The sequence below is a fragment of the Hibiscus syriacus genome, unplaced genomic scaffold, assembly GCF_006381635.1.
Source record: "Hibiscus syriacus cultivar Baekdansim isolate YM2019G1 unplaced genomic scaffold, ASM638163v2 tig00002919_pilon, whole genome shotgun sequence".
In the NCBI taxonomy this organism is placed as follows: Eukaryota; Viridiplantae; Streptophyta; class Magnoliopsida; order Malvales; family Malvaceae; genus Hibiscus; species Hibiscus syriacus.
The window spans coordinates 535761-552891 of NW_024061957.1; the positions used below are offsets into that span (position 1 = coordinate 535761).

The 17131-nt window shown below is 30.2% G+C and overlaps 2 protein-coding genes and 1 long non-coding RNA gene across 4 annotated transcripts; 1 reads left to right on the plus strand and 2 right to left on the minus strand.

The window, feature by feature from the left end:
* Positions 1-9448: 9448 nt before the first annotated feature.
* On the minus strand, positions 9449-10068 carry LOC120164380. Its single transcript, XR_005519726.1, has 2 exons — positions 9909-10068; positions 9449-9793 (listed from the first exon to the last, which is right to left on the minus strand). It is a non-coding gene; the product is annotated as an uncharacterized LOC120164380 (long non-coding RNA).
* A 2362-nt stretch (positions 10069-12430) lies between these two features.
* Positions 12431-13648, minus strand: LOC120164352 (eukaryotic translation initiation factor 1A-like). 2 transcript variants are annotated; one of them, XM_039174101.1, is made up of 2 exons: positions 13512-13648; positions 12431-13033 (listed from the first exon to the last, which is right to left on the minus strand). In XM_039174101.1, the coding sequence occupies exon 2, from the start codon at positions 13009-13011 to the stop codon at positions 12583-12585; it is 429 nt and encodes a 142-aa protein (XP_039030032.1). In that variant the 5' UTR covers positions 13012-13033; positions 13512-13648; the 3' UTR covers positions 12431-12582. The 2 variants fall into 2 exon arrangements, with proteins under 2 accessions (XP_039030032.1, XP_039030036.1); XM_039174105.1 differs by having other exon boundaries at positions 12431-13037; positions 13512-13626.
* Positions 13010-17018, plus strand: LOC120163359 (dual specificity protein phosphatase 1-like). The gene is made up of 4 exons (XM_039173324.1): positions 13010-13126; positions 16075-16193; positions 16438-16544; positions 16789-17018. Exons 1-4 carry the CDS (start codon positions 13010-13012, stop codon positions 17001-17003), a joined length of 558 nt encoding a protein of 185 aa, XP_039029255.1. The 3' UTR covers positions 17004-17018.
* Positions 17019-17131: the final 113 nt, after the last annotated feature.

A 17131-nucleotide genomic window follows, 5' to 3' on the forward strand; every position in this document is an offset into this window, starting at 1 on the left:
TTGAACCTCTTACAAATCAACAAAACTTCACTCGTAGTCATAATGATCGATACCATTTATGAATGGTGATGATCTAAGGGCATTGGGGTTTGAGGTTTAGACGAAGGACGTGCAATGAATAAAGGTGTGATAATGAAAATAAGGATGAGGTATAGGGTTGGAGGAGAGATTTTTTAGATAGAGATGGTTTGGTTTTTTTAGATGGGATGAAAAATATTTTTTTAAAAGTTAAGGGGTGAAATTAGAAATTAACATTTTTAAATAACATGCATCATTGAATTAATGGGAGTTAACGATTCACTGGTAAAAAAATAAGACAAATTAATAATATAAATGACCAAATCGTTATTTTTTAAACGGATGATAAAAATAAGATAGGCAGAAAACAAAAAGGATCACCAGTGAAGTTTTCCCACTTAAAAACTGTATGGATGATTGTTGGATGTTATGAGGGATTGAGCTGGCAAAGATGTGGGGCCCCGTGAAAAAGGAAGCTCTCAGGTTCTTTCCTCTTCACAATTCATATCTGTTAACCATCGACAATGTCTCTAACTACGTATATTTCTGTTATAAGATATTTTTAATATATGGTTAAAGAATTTTTTTTATTAAAAATATTAATATTTTTGATAAAATATTATTTAAAATATTAATTTTTATCAAAAATATTAATTTTGTTATCTAATATTTGGTAAAAACAATATTTTAGGTAGAGTCCAATATATATATTTTTTGTAAAAAAAATAATATTTTAGATAATGTTTTATCGAAAACATTAAACATTTTAGGTAGTGTCCAATATTAACATTTTCAGTAAATAATAATATTTTAAATATCATTTTACCAGAAATATTAAAAAATATTAATATTTCTTGTAAAAAATAATATTTTAGATATCATTTTATTAAAAATATTAAAAAAATATTAATATTTACTATTGTACCTTAAACATCCCAACTACGTGTCCCAACTACACCTCCACCTTTATTTAATAATGGCTTGAGTTGATACAGCACAAAATATCATATTTCCTGAAAAAAAAAGTCCTTACGGGAAAGAAAGGCCCACTTAATAAAAAAAATTAAATTAACACTAAAAATGGTTGAAATAAAGAATATGGAGATATTATCAATCTTTTATGGTTCGAAATTATCAATCCCTTTTCCCGCCTAAATGCAGGCTTTATCAGTCGTTCAGTTGTAATGTTTTGAGATTTTGGCCACGATAGTGAGATTTGAGCCGGCCAGGTCAAATACTGTGTTCTTAAGCATAAACAAGAAACTCCAATGCTTATTTCTTTATTTTACTTGTATGCAACTGTTTATTTTATTCAGCATTGTGAATATTAATTTATTAAATTTAAATGAATATTATAAAAAACAATTTTTATAATTCATTTTTTATTTATAATATCAATATTTAAACCTATAACATTATTTGATAAATCTAACATTCCATCCTATAAATTAATTTATAATTAATTGTCCAAACTTGTTTTGTTAAAAGCTATATTATATTAACGTATATACCAATGTGAATATGAACAACTTCATGTTGCGCGAGCTTCACTTCTCTAACTGACCGCTATATCTTGGTAAGCTTATTCGAATAAATATTTAGTTTTTTTTTAAAGAAAATTAAAAATATTTTTTAATTAATATGATTATAAAATAATATTTGTTCATAAAATTTTCAATTAATTGACGATGAGTATATGCATATCTTATAAGTACATATACTCAAATTCTGAACACTTATGAAGAACAATATTAATCACTAAAATCACTTCATATGTTCAAAATTCAAGAAAAATTGGATGAGTATATTAGATAAGAAAAATAAATATAAAAAATTTATTTAATAGTATATAGAAAATATATGATAAATAAGTTTATGTTCAGGTAAAAGGAAAAAATATAGTAAACTGTTAAACATTAACTTAAAGTAATATAAATTATTTTAAAAAATAAAATTGGTAGACCTAAAAAGGTTTGAGTTAATCATTTATAAGTAGGAGTTGACTTTATAAAATATTTAGAGTCAATTATTTTTTTATCACTCATATTTATATTCATATTTTGGTCACTATATTTTAAAATATTTTAATTCAATCATTTAATTTTTAATTTATTTTGATCGATCAAATGTTAAATCCGACGCAATAAAATAACACGGACAATTTATACCGATATGGATTGTTTTTTTCCTCCTTATGTGAAGGTCATTCTACCTCATTTTTCTTCCTTTAATTTTTCCTTGTGATTTCATCTTATTTTTCCATAAAGATGAAATTTGAAAAGTTTTATTCCTATGTTACATTAGTGTCGGAACCACCTTTTTCCAAAGTCTTGTTTAACCGCTGAAGATCACAAAAAGAAGAGTGCAATAATACTTCTGATAGTTCCATGAGATAATAAATCAAGCGACGCGATAGCGAGCAATTCATTAGGAAAAGCATAATTTTATTAATTTTTACTTCCTCTATATAGTAAGGAAGCCTTTTATCCGAGTCGGTAGGATTTGCTAGGCCAATTTATTAAGATAATTGCCCTTTGCAAAGGCTACATTAGCCGCGTAGGAGGATCACCTTCACTCAATCTTCGTTGTTAATCACGGCAGCCTCCTCCTGGTCTCCACCTCCGTAACCTCCACTTCCACTGCCGTATCCACCATGTCCGCTGCCGTATCCTCCATGTCCACCACCGTATCCACCATGTCCGCCATATCCTCCATGTCCACCACTGCATCCACCATATCTTTTACCTTTCCCTCCATGTCCACCACCGTATCCACTATGTCCACTGCCGTAACCGCCGCCGTATCCTCCGCTTCCACTACCGTACGGATGCTTGTCATCTCCAAGCTCAGCGTCGGTTATTTCAGTAGCTTCCTCACCTGCAATAACATATGCGGCATTTATGTAATATGATTGAGAGGGTTATATAAATAAATAGAGAAGGCATGGTAGAGCTGCTGACCATTGTTCACATGGGTGGTAGCTTGAGCAAGGTCTCGAGCTGCCACTTGAGAAGAAATGAGAAGAAATGAGAAGAACAAGAGAAGTTAAAAGAGAAAGGAGAAGGAAACTGTTGGAAATGGAACCCATTTCTGATTTCTTACTTATCAAACTCAAGCTACTTGAAGAACTACACATGCTTAAACCTACGCATTCTCCGTCTCTATTTATAGGCCAAACTCCATAACACTTCACTTCAAAATTATTTGTATTATTTGATATTACCACTTTTATATATTTAGGGTGAAAATGATTTTTTTACTTAATTTTTTTTTAAAAAAGTGACCAATAACGAATATGGTTTGAGTGGTAGAAAATTTATGTGTGGATTATGTTGGTTTAATTCTTAAATAATTTATTTTTAATTATTTTATTTCTATATTAAATAAAATTATAAAATATAAAAAGTGTTATTGTAATAGTGTTAATTGTAATTTAAAGAAAATATTACAATTGTATTAATATCTGATTAAAGGTCAGTTTGCGAGCCTTTTGGTAATCAAAAAGTGATTTTCCACTCCATAAGCAATGTGAAATATTCAAAAATTGATCTAAAATTATTGTTGGACTATTGAATTTCAACCTAACCTCAAAAGCTCAAATTTCTAATTTCTAATTTTTGCTTTAAAAAATTTATTTTTGGCTGAAATTATATTTTTTTTTCTTTAAATATTATAATTTTAATTCACAACATAATGTTTAAAGTGAACATTTTATCTTTTTAAAATTATTTTTAATAGCAACCAAAAATAATTAAATTTTAAACAGTACTTTTCAAAAATATTTTTCCAAAAAATAATATCAATATAAAAGTGATTTAATAATAGTGTATATTACTTTTTGTGTATAATTGTTCTCATTTATTCCTTTAGTTTATTTTCATCATTTTATTTTCAAGTGCATATGTGTCTTCTTTTGCTATTTTTATCACTTGCGTGTTATTGTTATTTTATAATATTTTGATTAAGTTTATATATGGATGTCTTGTTCATGTTATTTAGTTTTACTTGATTTATCATAATAATTTAATTTAAAGAATATTAATGGATTAATTTTTTTTATAGAAACAACTAAATTTATTAAAAATAAAAGTTATTCAAATTATAAAGCTGTAAACTAAACATATAATAAGAATATTTTCTTAAACTCAAGAAAACTAGTTATTTAAGATCACACAAGGGTCATACAAAGAAAAAGTTAAAAAACCTATAAACTCGAACAAGAGATAAATACGAATAAATTTGATTGCATCGGTATATGAACCACAAAAGGAAATAAATATATTGAAATACCACATATATACCGCAAATCAGAATCGAGCGATGTGAAAATAATATCCACGAACGCAAGTCAAATATTCAAATTCATGCTAAGGGTTCAAAGCTGGGAAGATCATCATGATAACAAATAAGTGTCATCTTGATCAGTCGTGGCAGTGTCAGATATAACGTTTAAAAAACGAAAACAATGGCCAAACAACAAAAAACGTACTATAGAGCCAGAGAAAAACGCACCATAAAGACATAAGAAAACGTGTCAAAAAGATAATTTTTAAGAAAAAAATAAAGATATTCTATAATAAATTAAGAGACCGCCGATCACAAAGATAAAAAATAAAAGAGACTAACAGTAACTATGGAAAAAGAGAGAAAAAAATAACAAACCCTAATTAAAAAATTTAATTCTCTAACGAAGAATTTTAATCGGATTAATTTATTAATTAAATGTTCGTGTTTTGTTAGGATCTAATATATATTACCTATCTTGTTGCAATTATTCGGGTTCTTTTTAACTATTAATGTGTTATTATTATATTTTGTATTTAATAAAATATTGTAAGTATATTTCAACAAATTCATTTATTTATATTGTGTTTATATTAATTTTTAGACGATAGATGTTTTAGTTATTTTTTTTATAATTTTATTTCATGCTTTATGCCACCTATATATTTTTCTGAATAATGGTAACTGAATTTTATTAATAAAAAAATAAAAAGAATCATAATTATAAAGCACTCAAATATAGAGAAAAAATTAAAATGATAGTAAAAAAAATCATACATATTAAATCTAAAGATACAAAGGAATACGAGATATTCGCTTGAGAATGACGCCTAACATCAAAAGAACTCATTAACCTTCCTAAAAACTCATTGTTTCTGTCGAACGAGACGTTTTACAAAGTGATAAAGGAGCGGTGAGCAAATCAAACATATGGCACGCTGCTACGCTGCTTCGGTATACAATTATGATTATATCGACAAATAACATTTTATCAAAGAGGAGATATGACTATTCGTGACCACAAATAAATTAATAAAAAAACAAATATTGTGACGATTTTTGTGCAAGCACCAAAACGATCACAAAGGTATACGAAAAATGTACATAAAGTCATAAATAATATGTCACAAGAGCAGAGAAACACATTTCAGAATTATAAATGTTCTTATTCAAAATTGAAAGAAAATAACTCAAGAAAAAAGAAAAACAAATGAAAAAGTATGAAAAAAATAAGAAAAATAATAATCATCGGTAGTCGGTAATTAACATTAAGATTGATGTCGCCACCAATTAAATAAAAATAAAATGGAAAGAAAAAGACGGTATAAAAATTTTGGAAGAAAATATAAACATTATTAAGAAAACATTAATCTTATTATTCCCTATATTTTTAGTTTGTCGGTACAATTTAGTCTTGATTGACATTAATCTCGAATCTAATGTCGTATATCTTTCATTCCCTTATTAAAAAAACTTCAAATTAGAACATATAAACATTAAAACTTGATACACATACTTAATTTATATAAATGTTATCTGAGATTTTAATTAATCATTTCAAAATATATGTATAATATAATGGGTACCTAATTTAATCTTATTTAAAATGATATATGCTACAGTTAGATCCCAATGAATTTATTGTTCCTTTCTAAAAGTGAAAATATTGTTTTGTATTCCAATGCTTAGCATTTTTTTTCCTATTGTCACTAAAACATAAAATAGCAATAAATTAGTTGAATTTTAAGACGTAAAGAAAAGTGCCTATAGCAAGAGATTAGGAGTAAAGGAAAGTAGAATTTTATTATTTTACACTTCTTCAGCATTAAGGAAACATTTTAATTTTAGAATCCGGGGAGTTTTCTTCTCTAGTTCTAAGATTCTTTTGTTAAATAACAACATGTTATGGTAATCTAAATCGTCTGTTTATTTTGTTTTTCTAAAATTTATTTTATAGATCTATATTTTCTATTTTTTTATTTAATAAAACTTCTTTTTTTTCTTATAAAAAGGTTTAATTATAAAATAAATATCTAAATTATATATTTTACTTATTTTACGAGTAAATATTTTTTTGTTAAAGTAGATGCACAAAGGGTGATTCTCTTAACTTTGTTTGCTCAATTTACAAATATCAATATCCAAACTCCTGACCTTACTTAAAATATTTAATATCTCATCTCACTAAATCAAATTATTATTTGTATTTATTTCATTATCATTTAAGGTGATTGGTCGTGCTGCAGTTTTTCCCCCCACAATATTGCTTTGTTGCAGTTTTTTCATACTCCTCTGCATTAAGGGTAGTGGCAATGGCTTTTCCGGCCACTTCCTTGCCATTTCTTTTATTATTTATATTATTTTTCCGTTAATTATAGTTTGATTTTCTTATTTTTTAGTCGAATTTTACATATTTATAATAATGTGTTCTCTTGACTCTTTCTCTGGTAAAGAGTATCATGGCTACAAATGTTTTGGGACTCTCGGTGTAAGTTTCTTCTATTGGTATTCTTCCTAATTTGTGATTCTACGAAATTTATTGATTGCTTGATTTCCAAATGTGTGGTTTCTTCGATCATTTGTATGTGTCATTCCGATGGTCGTTAGATATATGTGTCGGATGAGACTGCAAATAAATGAAGATTGATTTTTCATTCATCTGTTATGGATATTCTTCAAGTTTCTCTTCTCTATGTTAGGTGCTCGAGAATGTCGGAGTGCTTTGTCTTTGTATGACGTTGCCTTAATTGTTCAAGCTCTTGCTCATCAGACTATCATTGGTCGCTAATTGTTATATTTTATTTATGATAGTTATAAATGCGTTTGTCTAGTATGTATATGTCAAGACGTTGTTGATGCTACTTTATTTAACTAATGAATTTATTGCACTTCTATTTAAAAGATGTGATTGGTCGTTAAAACAATTTGTTATCCAATTACTACTTGACATGTAACATATTTTTTAATCTTTTAGTGTTATTTAAAAAACTAAAATCATTAATTTTCTAAAATTTCTAAATTACTCAAAGTCTCCTAAATTTTTAAACTTCAAACTTAAAATTCCATATACTGTTGAATTAACCACCATCAGTAATTCATTTTGTCATCAAATTCTCATCGGTCAATCACCCTCTTATCGTTGTATTTCGTTGCCCGAAAGAGAATAATTGCAACATTTAGTCGCACGAGATCGTTCTTTTCACCCAACCATCATCTATTCGTCGTAGTCGGTGAGACTACCCTGCCTCTCAAACCAAAAGTGAGCCATATGAACTTTCATTCGCCTTATGATCTCCGATCGTTTAAGAAACATTGAGACTAAGTATTTTTTAATAAAAAAATTAGGATTTTTAAAAAAATTTGAAACTTAATATTTGGGTTTTATTTTTTTTTCTTTTTTAAGGACGTGGATTGTATATTTTATTGACAACAAGATAAGCTTTAGCATGGATGCCATCGATGGTTAATAGTGAAAGTTTGCCGTACCTTATAGGTAATAATACTGCCTTATCCATATGGAGTGCGATCAATAGATTTTTTACAGCATGTTGGAGCACGAAGATATCGTCTCCTAGGCGTTCCTACTTCCTTGTACTCTCCAAAGAAAGGGAATCAGATGGTGCATGAATATATTGCCAACATCACAATTATCTGTCAAATGCTAATGCATCAGTGTCGGAACAGGAGAAAGTGGCCATCATTTAGCTGGGTTACCCTCGGAGTTCGAATCTGTCTTGCCAGTGGTTTCGTATACTCGAGTGCTCTTTTCACTTGACTCGGTCACTCAGATGTTACTCAATTGTGACTCGAGAGAAAAGAACCTTGTAACCGAGGCTACAATGCATGCCAATTTATTAGTCAAGCAACCATGACTGAGTGTTGGAGTTGTTGTAGTGACTGATCCAAAAACATTTTTAAGGATGAACCCATATATATTACTAGTTCAAAAATTTTATATGCGGTAAACATAAATAAAATTTTAAGAAAGATACAATTAATAAAATTAATAATTAATTAAAAAAAATTAAATTATAAAATAGATAAGTGTCCGCTCTGAATAAAGTATGGATCCGACTATCGTATGAACTCTCATGTTAATAACATTCAACCAACAACTAATGGTTCTAAGGTTCAATTTGCACAGATTGAATGAAACCCCTGCATATACATACAAGGTTGCCTTGAGCTTTCAGCTCAGTCTCCTCCACTTGCCATGTGACTTGGTCAAATCCTATAGTTGCAGTAACCTCAGTCTTGGGGTACTTTCTGGTAGAACCCACTTAAATCATTAAGGCTTGAAAAAGAAAATCGGAGATACTTTTGTTCCCCATATAGTACAAGTGACCATCATAGGGAGTAAGTTATTAATAGCATACGGTGACGGAACCAATTAGATCCCGGAAGATCTTGGTGTCTAAAACTAAAAAGTTTGTTTAAATAGAATTTTTAATTTGTTTTTGTTTAAATATCAGTTATATTTTAAGTCTTTAAGCCCCGGTAGTTGTCTATCATCCCAACCCATGTAAGGCTACATGCCAATATCATAGCATAATTTTCGTATTTATAATATATATACATTATTACCCGCAAACTTTCATATATATAAATGTACGGCTTATGTCAATCTTTAAAAATACGAATGTAAGATTTATACAAATTCTTAGACATATGAAATATATTTTGTGAATTATCAACAACTACGTGTCAATCATTTGTTATTCCCTGAGCATACCTCACGTATAATTACTAACAACTATGTGTCGATACATATAGTCTTTTAGTCTAAGCCATCACTTCTTAAAATGTTCAATCAATATTAATGTCACAACTCTTGATTGATTATTGTCTAGGACATTATATATAATCATGCACTAAAAATTAGGAGAGGGGACACTTCTTCATCACCAAATCGGAATAATACCATCAAAATTATTCTTCTACAACATTCTAGGATTATTGTTTACTTAACCAATCAACAATATTTATGCTAATTAAGACTCTTGATTTCGCCAAATTGTTCCAAATGCTTCTCAAATAGCGACCTCTAACTTTTTTGTCCAGCAAAATGGAAAAAAAAAATCACCCTAAAAACAAAGTAACAATACACTTTTACGAACAGGACACCACCTAAGCTTCAAAAGCACAATAAATAAACTTACATTCCACAAATTTATTTATTCAAATCCCTTAAACTTTAAACTAAAAGATAATACATATTTAAATACTAATAAGAGAGAGAAAGGAACTTTTAGCATACCACTGAACTTAATATATCAACTAACGGTAGACGGTTAACAACAAAGTAACAATTTAATAGGCACGTGATTCACATTGCTTAACGGGCATGAGTTTTGAGCATCCACCGGCATAAGAGCAGCACCTTCTGTAATAATCTAGCAGCCGTAGCAAGGGATTGCAGGATATCCACCGTAGTCATCCCCATACTTGGCCTCTCCTAGGTTAGCTTTAGTTTTTTCGGTGGCCGCATGACCTGCAAATAAACATAAACGTTCCATTTTGTCATTGAACGCTTTACATATATCAAACCGTGCGATATAACCGAGAGGAGAGGATAAAAATAAACAATTAATTAAGAAGCTGCTGACCATGGTTCTTTTCTGTGGTAGTTTCAGCAAGGTCTCTGGCTGCCACGTTCGAAGAAACTAGAACAACAACTGCAGCTAAAAGAGCTAGTAAAAGGAAGCTTTTGGAAATGGAACCCATAGCTGATTTCCTTTTCTTTTTAATTAAGGATGCTTAAACGAAGGCGAACTCTGTCGCTATTTATAGGCACCGCGAGTCTGAGACGGAGTGTAAATAACGCAAAACATTCCCCTTCCACCACGCAATTTAGCTGGCCGTTGAAGAGTCGCCATGAAACCATCAATTTCTGCTGTGGAAAAGATCTAGAGCCATGCAAATGGAGTTGATGTCTATCCCCACCCCACAAACGTAAGGTTACATGGATATTATACCCTGATTTTTGTGTAATTATACATTTTATATTATTGTATGATTGTATATATTGATTAAGTTTTATATTAAAGTGATTTATTATAATGAAAATTAAGTGAATTTTAGTAACTAAATAAAATATGAACTACGTAAATGAAGATACTCAAATAATTAATTTTAAATTGATGATAGATTGATTAGAAATTAAAATTAATGTATATTTTTACATTTAATTTATTATTCATGTGATGATTAGATATGAAAAACATTAAGATATTCAATTTATATCAGTTTTATTGTGATTTAAAAATACGTTGATAATTTATTTTATATAATTTTTAATATTATTTTTAATTTTTAATATATATTATGTAATTATGTCATATAAAATATTAAAAAATGAGGTTGAGAGTAACAAAATGTTAAACCATTTCATAAGGCGTATATGTCTTATCCAAAACAACACTGTTGGTTGGACTCGGCTTCTCCTGGAAAAGCGAATTTAACAACGTTGCAACCCCTGAATGATCCTACTTTGCAGATGATGCCCTCCTTTTGTCTTGATTGATAGAAAACTCTATAGTTATAATAATGAGTTCTAGGGAACTTTTATGGTAGACTATAAGTTTTGAGAAAACTCTTTAGTTTAATATAAAATTAAGTATTTAAATTATATATTAAAAAATATTTTAGTGTATAAGTAATTTTTTTTTTGTTAAAAATAAGTATTTAACGTTTTTTTTATTGTTATTTTAGGTGTTTGGACATCAACCGTCATTTAAAATCGCAGTTAAGTAATATGTGTCACGTTTTAGTAATTTTGAGAATTTTTATTTAAAATAAAATATAAAAAATATATTTTAAAAACCTTAAAATTTTCAAATCTAAAAAAACCCCAAAACTTTTAAAACATTAATTTTAATCCCAGTATCATTGTCAGTTGCCACCAACGTCGTTAATCGATCGAACACCCAACAACGTGTGACTGGCCAACCACCCACGACCAAAACCCCATACTTTCGCAATCGATCTAATACACATAAACGATGTAAATGAAAGGTTTCATTTTATGGTTTTGAAGTATTACATTTAGTATTTTATAGATTTAGGGGGATTTAGTGTTCGATTGATTGCAAAAGTATGGGGGTTTACGTTGTGGTTGGTCAGTCGGTCACATGTCGTTAGGTGTTCAGCCGATTGACGGCGTTGGTGGTAGCCATCAGTGACAAAGGGATTAAAATTAAGGTTTTAAAGTTTTGATTTTTTTTAGATTTGAAAAATTCTCAAAATTACCAAAATATCACATGTGTCACTTAACAGATATTTTTAACAAAAAATTCTTTAAGTTGTACAACGTTTTTTCGATGCATAATTTAGACATTTATTATTGGATTAAGCATTATTTTTACCCACAATAGCAGTACAGTCCAAGACGAAGTTAGGAACTTTTAAAAGGAAATTAAAGTATATTTTTTTTCATTAAAATTAATTTATAATTACAAAATTTTTTAAGAGATTATAATTTTTTTTGGGGGGGGGGGGTTTGCCAAAGCTACTTACAACTATTTCCCTAGCTCCGCCCTAATGACCACCAGGATCTTCAGATGAATGACGAGATTGGTTTCGGTGAAATTAAAAACAAAAATAAGATTTATTGTTGTAGTGACAAAATTAAAATCAGTAATGAATTGTGTTTGAATACAAATATAATTATGATAGTAATATTTTTTTAATAATTACAAGATAATATATGTTTAAAATCTTTTAATTATTCACTACACACGTATCCTATATAGATGAAGCTACTAAAGTCGTTTAATGAGTTTACATTCAGGCAATATTTATACAAACAAAAGCGTAATGACTCATTATTTTTGATTGAATTGAGAAGGTAATATAATTCCTAAAACAATTATTAATAATACTTCTTTGATGCATAAGGTGCCGTTAAACGGATGACGGATCCAATATAAGGCTCATCATACCACTGAGCTTGCACAGTGCAAAGGTTCAAGATTCACGGTACAAAATAGTAACACCTACCTTTAATCAATCTCACCCTGGAGCTAAAGCATGTTGTTCTTATCTATGCATCCTACATCATGCAAGGCTGCACTTAAACTACAGCTTGTATGAAAGCTCACGGAAAGCTAACTTTCATTATTGCTGTTACAAGTAAATTTGAGATATGGAACGCGATTACAGTAAAAGTAACAACATGCACCTAATACTGACATATTCAGAACTTATAATTTTCTAATGGGAGAAATCCCAGATCTCTTGTGCCATTTATGCAAATCATTTGAACAAAAGAAATACAAAACCCTAGATCTTGTCAATGTCTTCATCTTCAAACTCGACATAATCATCTGCACCCCCTTCATCTTCCTCGTCAACAATGCCTTCATTGAGTCGCGTGTTCTCGGGAAGCTCGCCGTATGCTTTCAAGAGCCTTGCTTCATCAGGCATGTACTTGAGGATCACATCGGCCTTGTCATCCTGATAGTCACGAAGTCCAACGAGAATTATATCACCGGCAGCGATCCAAACCTTCTTGTGCATCTTTCCACGGATATGGCAAAGGCGCTTACTGCCATCAATGCACATGGCTTCACACCGGCCATTGCCCAGCATACGAAGCACTTGGGCATACTCTTGCCCATCTTCCTTGAATACAAGTTCACGCTTTTCATCGTCTGCTTCATTCTTTCCTCTCTTCCTGTTCTTTCCTCCCTTTCCCTTGTTCTTCGGCATGGTTTCTTCTTGCTGTGTGTACCTACCTACCAAAACAAAGGCCGATTTACAATTACAAGCGGCAAGAAGCACAACAATCCCACAAAGGAAGATGGATTTCGACGGTAACAGCATCGTACATGAAACAAACTAGACATTGTGATAATTCTCATGATAAATATTAACCAAGGGTTCTTTAGGGTAAAAAATTTAAACAAGGTTACTAAAAATTGGGAAATTTTGTAACTTTATTACAATAGCAACAATAAACCTATTAGGGGAAGATAAGCCAACAAATATTAAACGTATCATGCTTGAATTGGTCACATAAAGAAGTATTATATGCTCAAGAAATTAAACAGAATCTGAACCATCACGACACAACCGTTAAATGAAAAACTTTTACAAAACAACAAAAGAAAAAGCATGGAAATTTCATCAATATCAATTTACCGCAACTGATTGACGAAAAATTGAAGCAGAAATACAAGCAAATCAAAATAGAGAAAATCAATGAATACCTTTCTGGGCTGCTGCGTGTAAAAGGCTAAAGAGATGAAGAAGAAGAAGATAAAGAGCAATCTGCTAGAAACGAATTTGATTCTTTCTATCCTAATTCCAAAAAGTTAAAGCCCTAGCTTAAGAATTCCGCTGAATATTGCATTCACATTCAAAACCTGGGTTTGGGTAATTGACTTGAACCGGGCCGAATGTTGTCGCAGCAAGTTGCAACTTTCTTCGTCCTCTAAATCTATATCATGGGCTTTTTATCACAAAGAAAACCCAACCATGTATTATAAGGGTCTTAGATACCACTAGCATAAGGATCGCAACTCATAAAAGAAGTTTTAGGGCATCACGATCCCTGTAAATTAAACAGGACCTCTTGTTTAAAGCATAACCAACCCTTTTAGGCTCAAATATGTTAGATTCCCGACCAAATCATGTGTGTTTACTGTTTTGGTCAGTACAAGTTCTCAACCACTTCACATCAAATTGATCAAAACCACATTTTACACCTACAAAGATTATTACGACACACTTGCTTTGTGGACAAGTATCATTAAATTATAAAATAATGTTTTTAAATAGTTTTTAAAATATAAATGTAATCATATTATAATATTCGAATAAGATGACTTAAATATAACCTAAAGATTGACGATAAAAATAATAGCAATAATTTTACGATAAAGATGGATGGTAACGAAAGAATAAAATAAAACACATGGTGCGTTGATGATCAAATTCACGGGTTCATCATCAAGAATCTCAATCAAGCTAGGTAACCCTGTCTTTCTTTTTCGCTTTATTTTATTTCCAAGAGTCCAGGGAGACGGTATATAAAAGGGTAAATTATCACGAAAATACTAAATTATAAAGTTAATTTTATTTAATTATAAATTAAATTTGTATCAATTATATTATTAAATATTAGTTTTAATTAATTTATCAAATAATTATTAACATGATAAATAAATAAATTTATATAATAATATATTTAATCTTTATTATTTATATATTTGACCAAATCGATCTTAAATCAAACTTTGAAACCCTAAAAGATGAAAATAAAATAACAATGTTTCGAGCAAAATATCAAACCTATAATTAACAATTAGTTGAAAAACCAAGTTTAACATGAGACTTGGATGTTTTGATTTGGGTATTAAAGAGAAGGCAGGTTGGATTAGGGACAGTGACGGGAGGCCAATTTGATGTTGTTAACGGTGGTATTGATGTAATTAAAATTAAAAATTTTATGATCAAATCGATAAAAATTTTAAAGTTATAAGATTAAATATATCAAATTAGTTTATTTAAGACCATATTGATTACATGTGTTATCAAATTAGTTTATTTAAGACCATATTGATTACATGTGTATTAATGAAATTAAAATATATTAGTATATAGATTTTTAGGTAAAGTATACAAATAGTCCCCAACTATAAGATACTATTTTATTGAGTCCCTCGACTATTAAAAATTATAAAATAGTCCCTAAATGATAAGGTGTTATATTATTGAGTCCCTCGACTATCAAAAGTTACAAAATAGTCACCGACTATTCAATATGTTCCAAACTTGTCCTTTTCCTTTAAAAAATCAACGACAGCCTGAGCTAGACGTTAATATGCTGACTGAGATATGATAAAATTTAATCTCATAATCTCAAACGACTATCATATCTCAGTTAACATGTTAATGTCCAACTCAGACGGTCGTTACCTTTTTAACATAAAAGGATGAGTTTGGAACATAATGAATAGTCAAATGACCATTTTGTAACTTTTAATAGTTGAGGGACTCAACAAAGCAATACCATATAGTATGAAGACTATTTTGTAATTTTTAATAATTGAGAGGCTCAACAGAACACTATCCTATAGTCGGGGACCATTTGTATATTTTATCCTAGGTTTTTATCTATCAGTAATCTGATTAATAATTAATGATCAATAGTTTAATTAAGAGTAAATTAAAATTTTAATAATTTAATTAATAAAATATTTTATTCAGTGGTCAAAATAGCATTAACCTCATAATTTAGTGATCTCCGGATGAGTTTACCCAATATGTAAATACTTTCTCTTTTAGTACGAAAAATCATTCAAGTACGAATCTTATCTCCACTCCTGATTCAGCAAGCACCTGTGTATTTTATTATCAGAGACGCAATTAAATAAGAATCCATTCAAATCTCTCTCTTTGATCAACCAAAATCTCAAGATCATTTCTTTAACTGAAAACTCTTCGAAAGACAAAAAAAAAAAAAAATTGTTGGTTTTCTCGATCTGGGTATTGTCGAAAACATTATTGCTATTATTTTTAAGAGGTTGGTTTGAGCAGAATTTAGTAATTCACCCTCATTTTAGGTCATGATAAGCATTAACTGAATATAGTTTCATAATGAGACACTTCTTGGTTTTCTCTATTCTCATCAATTACTGCGGGTATTCTGCTGCATGTTCACAATATTGAAACCTTTCTGCAATATTTTCTCTACATCTCAATCCTCAATCACTTTTTCCAACTTTATATTCTTTTCGTGGTTTGCTCTGCTCACGATGTCCCTTCCAGTTGACACGTGTGATTTTTACATTTTCGTTGGCATATTATGATCTGTGGTTCATTTCTGCAGAGCAATGTGAGATGGATAAGGCTCCAGTCCTTGTGCACTGCATGTCTGGAAAAAATAGGTTGATCAACCTACTACTACATTCTTTCCTTTTCCTAGTAATACTCATTAAAACAATCACAAGAATGTTGAAGTGGTTTTTCCTCTTTTATGTTATTTTATAATAGAAAATATTGAAATTTTGCATATATACTATGGTGGAAGAATCTAAGGCTATACAGACTCTCATCAAGACCGATGTTTGGGTGTGTATGCCCATTTAAATGAAACAAATTGTCTGAGGATGATTTTATTCTTTGCAACAGGTCACCGGCTATTGTAATAGCTTTCTTGATGAGATCTAAAGGATGGAGGCTTCCACAAAGCTATCAGTTTGTGAAAGAACGGGGACCGTCTGTTGATATAAATCAAGGTATTTGCCAGCCCCTTCATAGATTACCTAATATCATGGAAGCCATTTTATGTCGCTGTTTCATCCACTTAATTGAAACCACAGGGATATCACTTGGTATTATTTGGATGAGGAAAAACGACCGTCGTAATATCTTTTGTGATGTTCATTCCAGTGTGATATTGCAGCTGCTGTTATTAGTTTTTGATATATTATTCCCAAAAGTGGTACTGTCTTCTGATTTTTAATTGCCGGTGATTGGTAGCCATCTACCAGCAGTTGCAGGAATATAAGCAAAAGCTCTTTGGATCATCAAATAACGATAATCCTGCTTTGCTTGGCGCTTGCCTTCCAACCTACTGGAGCTCCATTCAACATCGGCTTCTCAAAAGCAGATGTTCCAGTTCCAGTTCCTGTCGGTACTCCATCTATTTTTGCTCTTCCACCACTCGAGTTCACAATTGGTGCGGCAGACCCTGAGAAGAATCTCTGAAATCCTAGGGCAGTGATATTCCAATGGATAAAACTTAATTTGGCTGTAAATTACCGGTAAATGTTTTTTCTTGCATGCTAGATTTGGCTGTTGGTGCATTGCTTCTCTGGGTGTC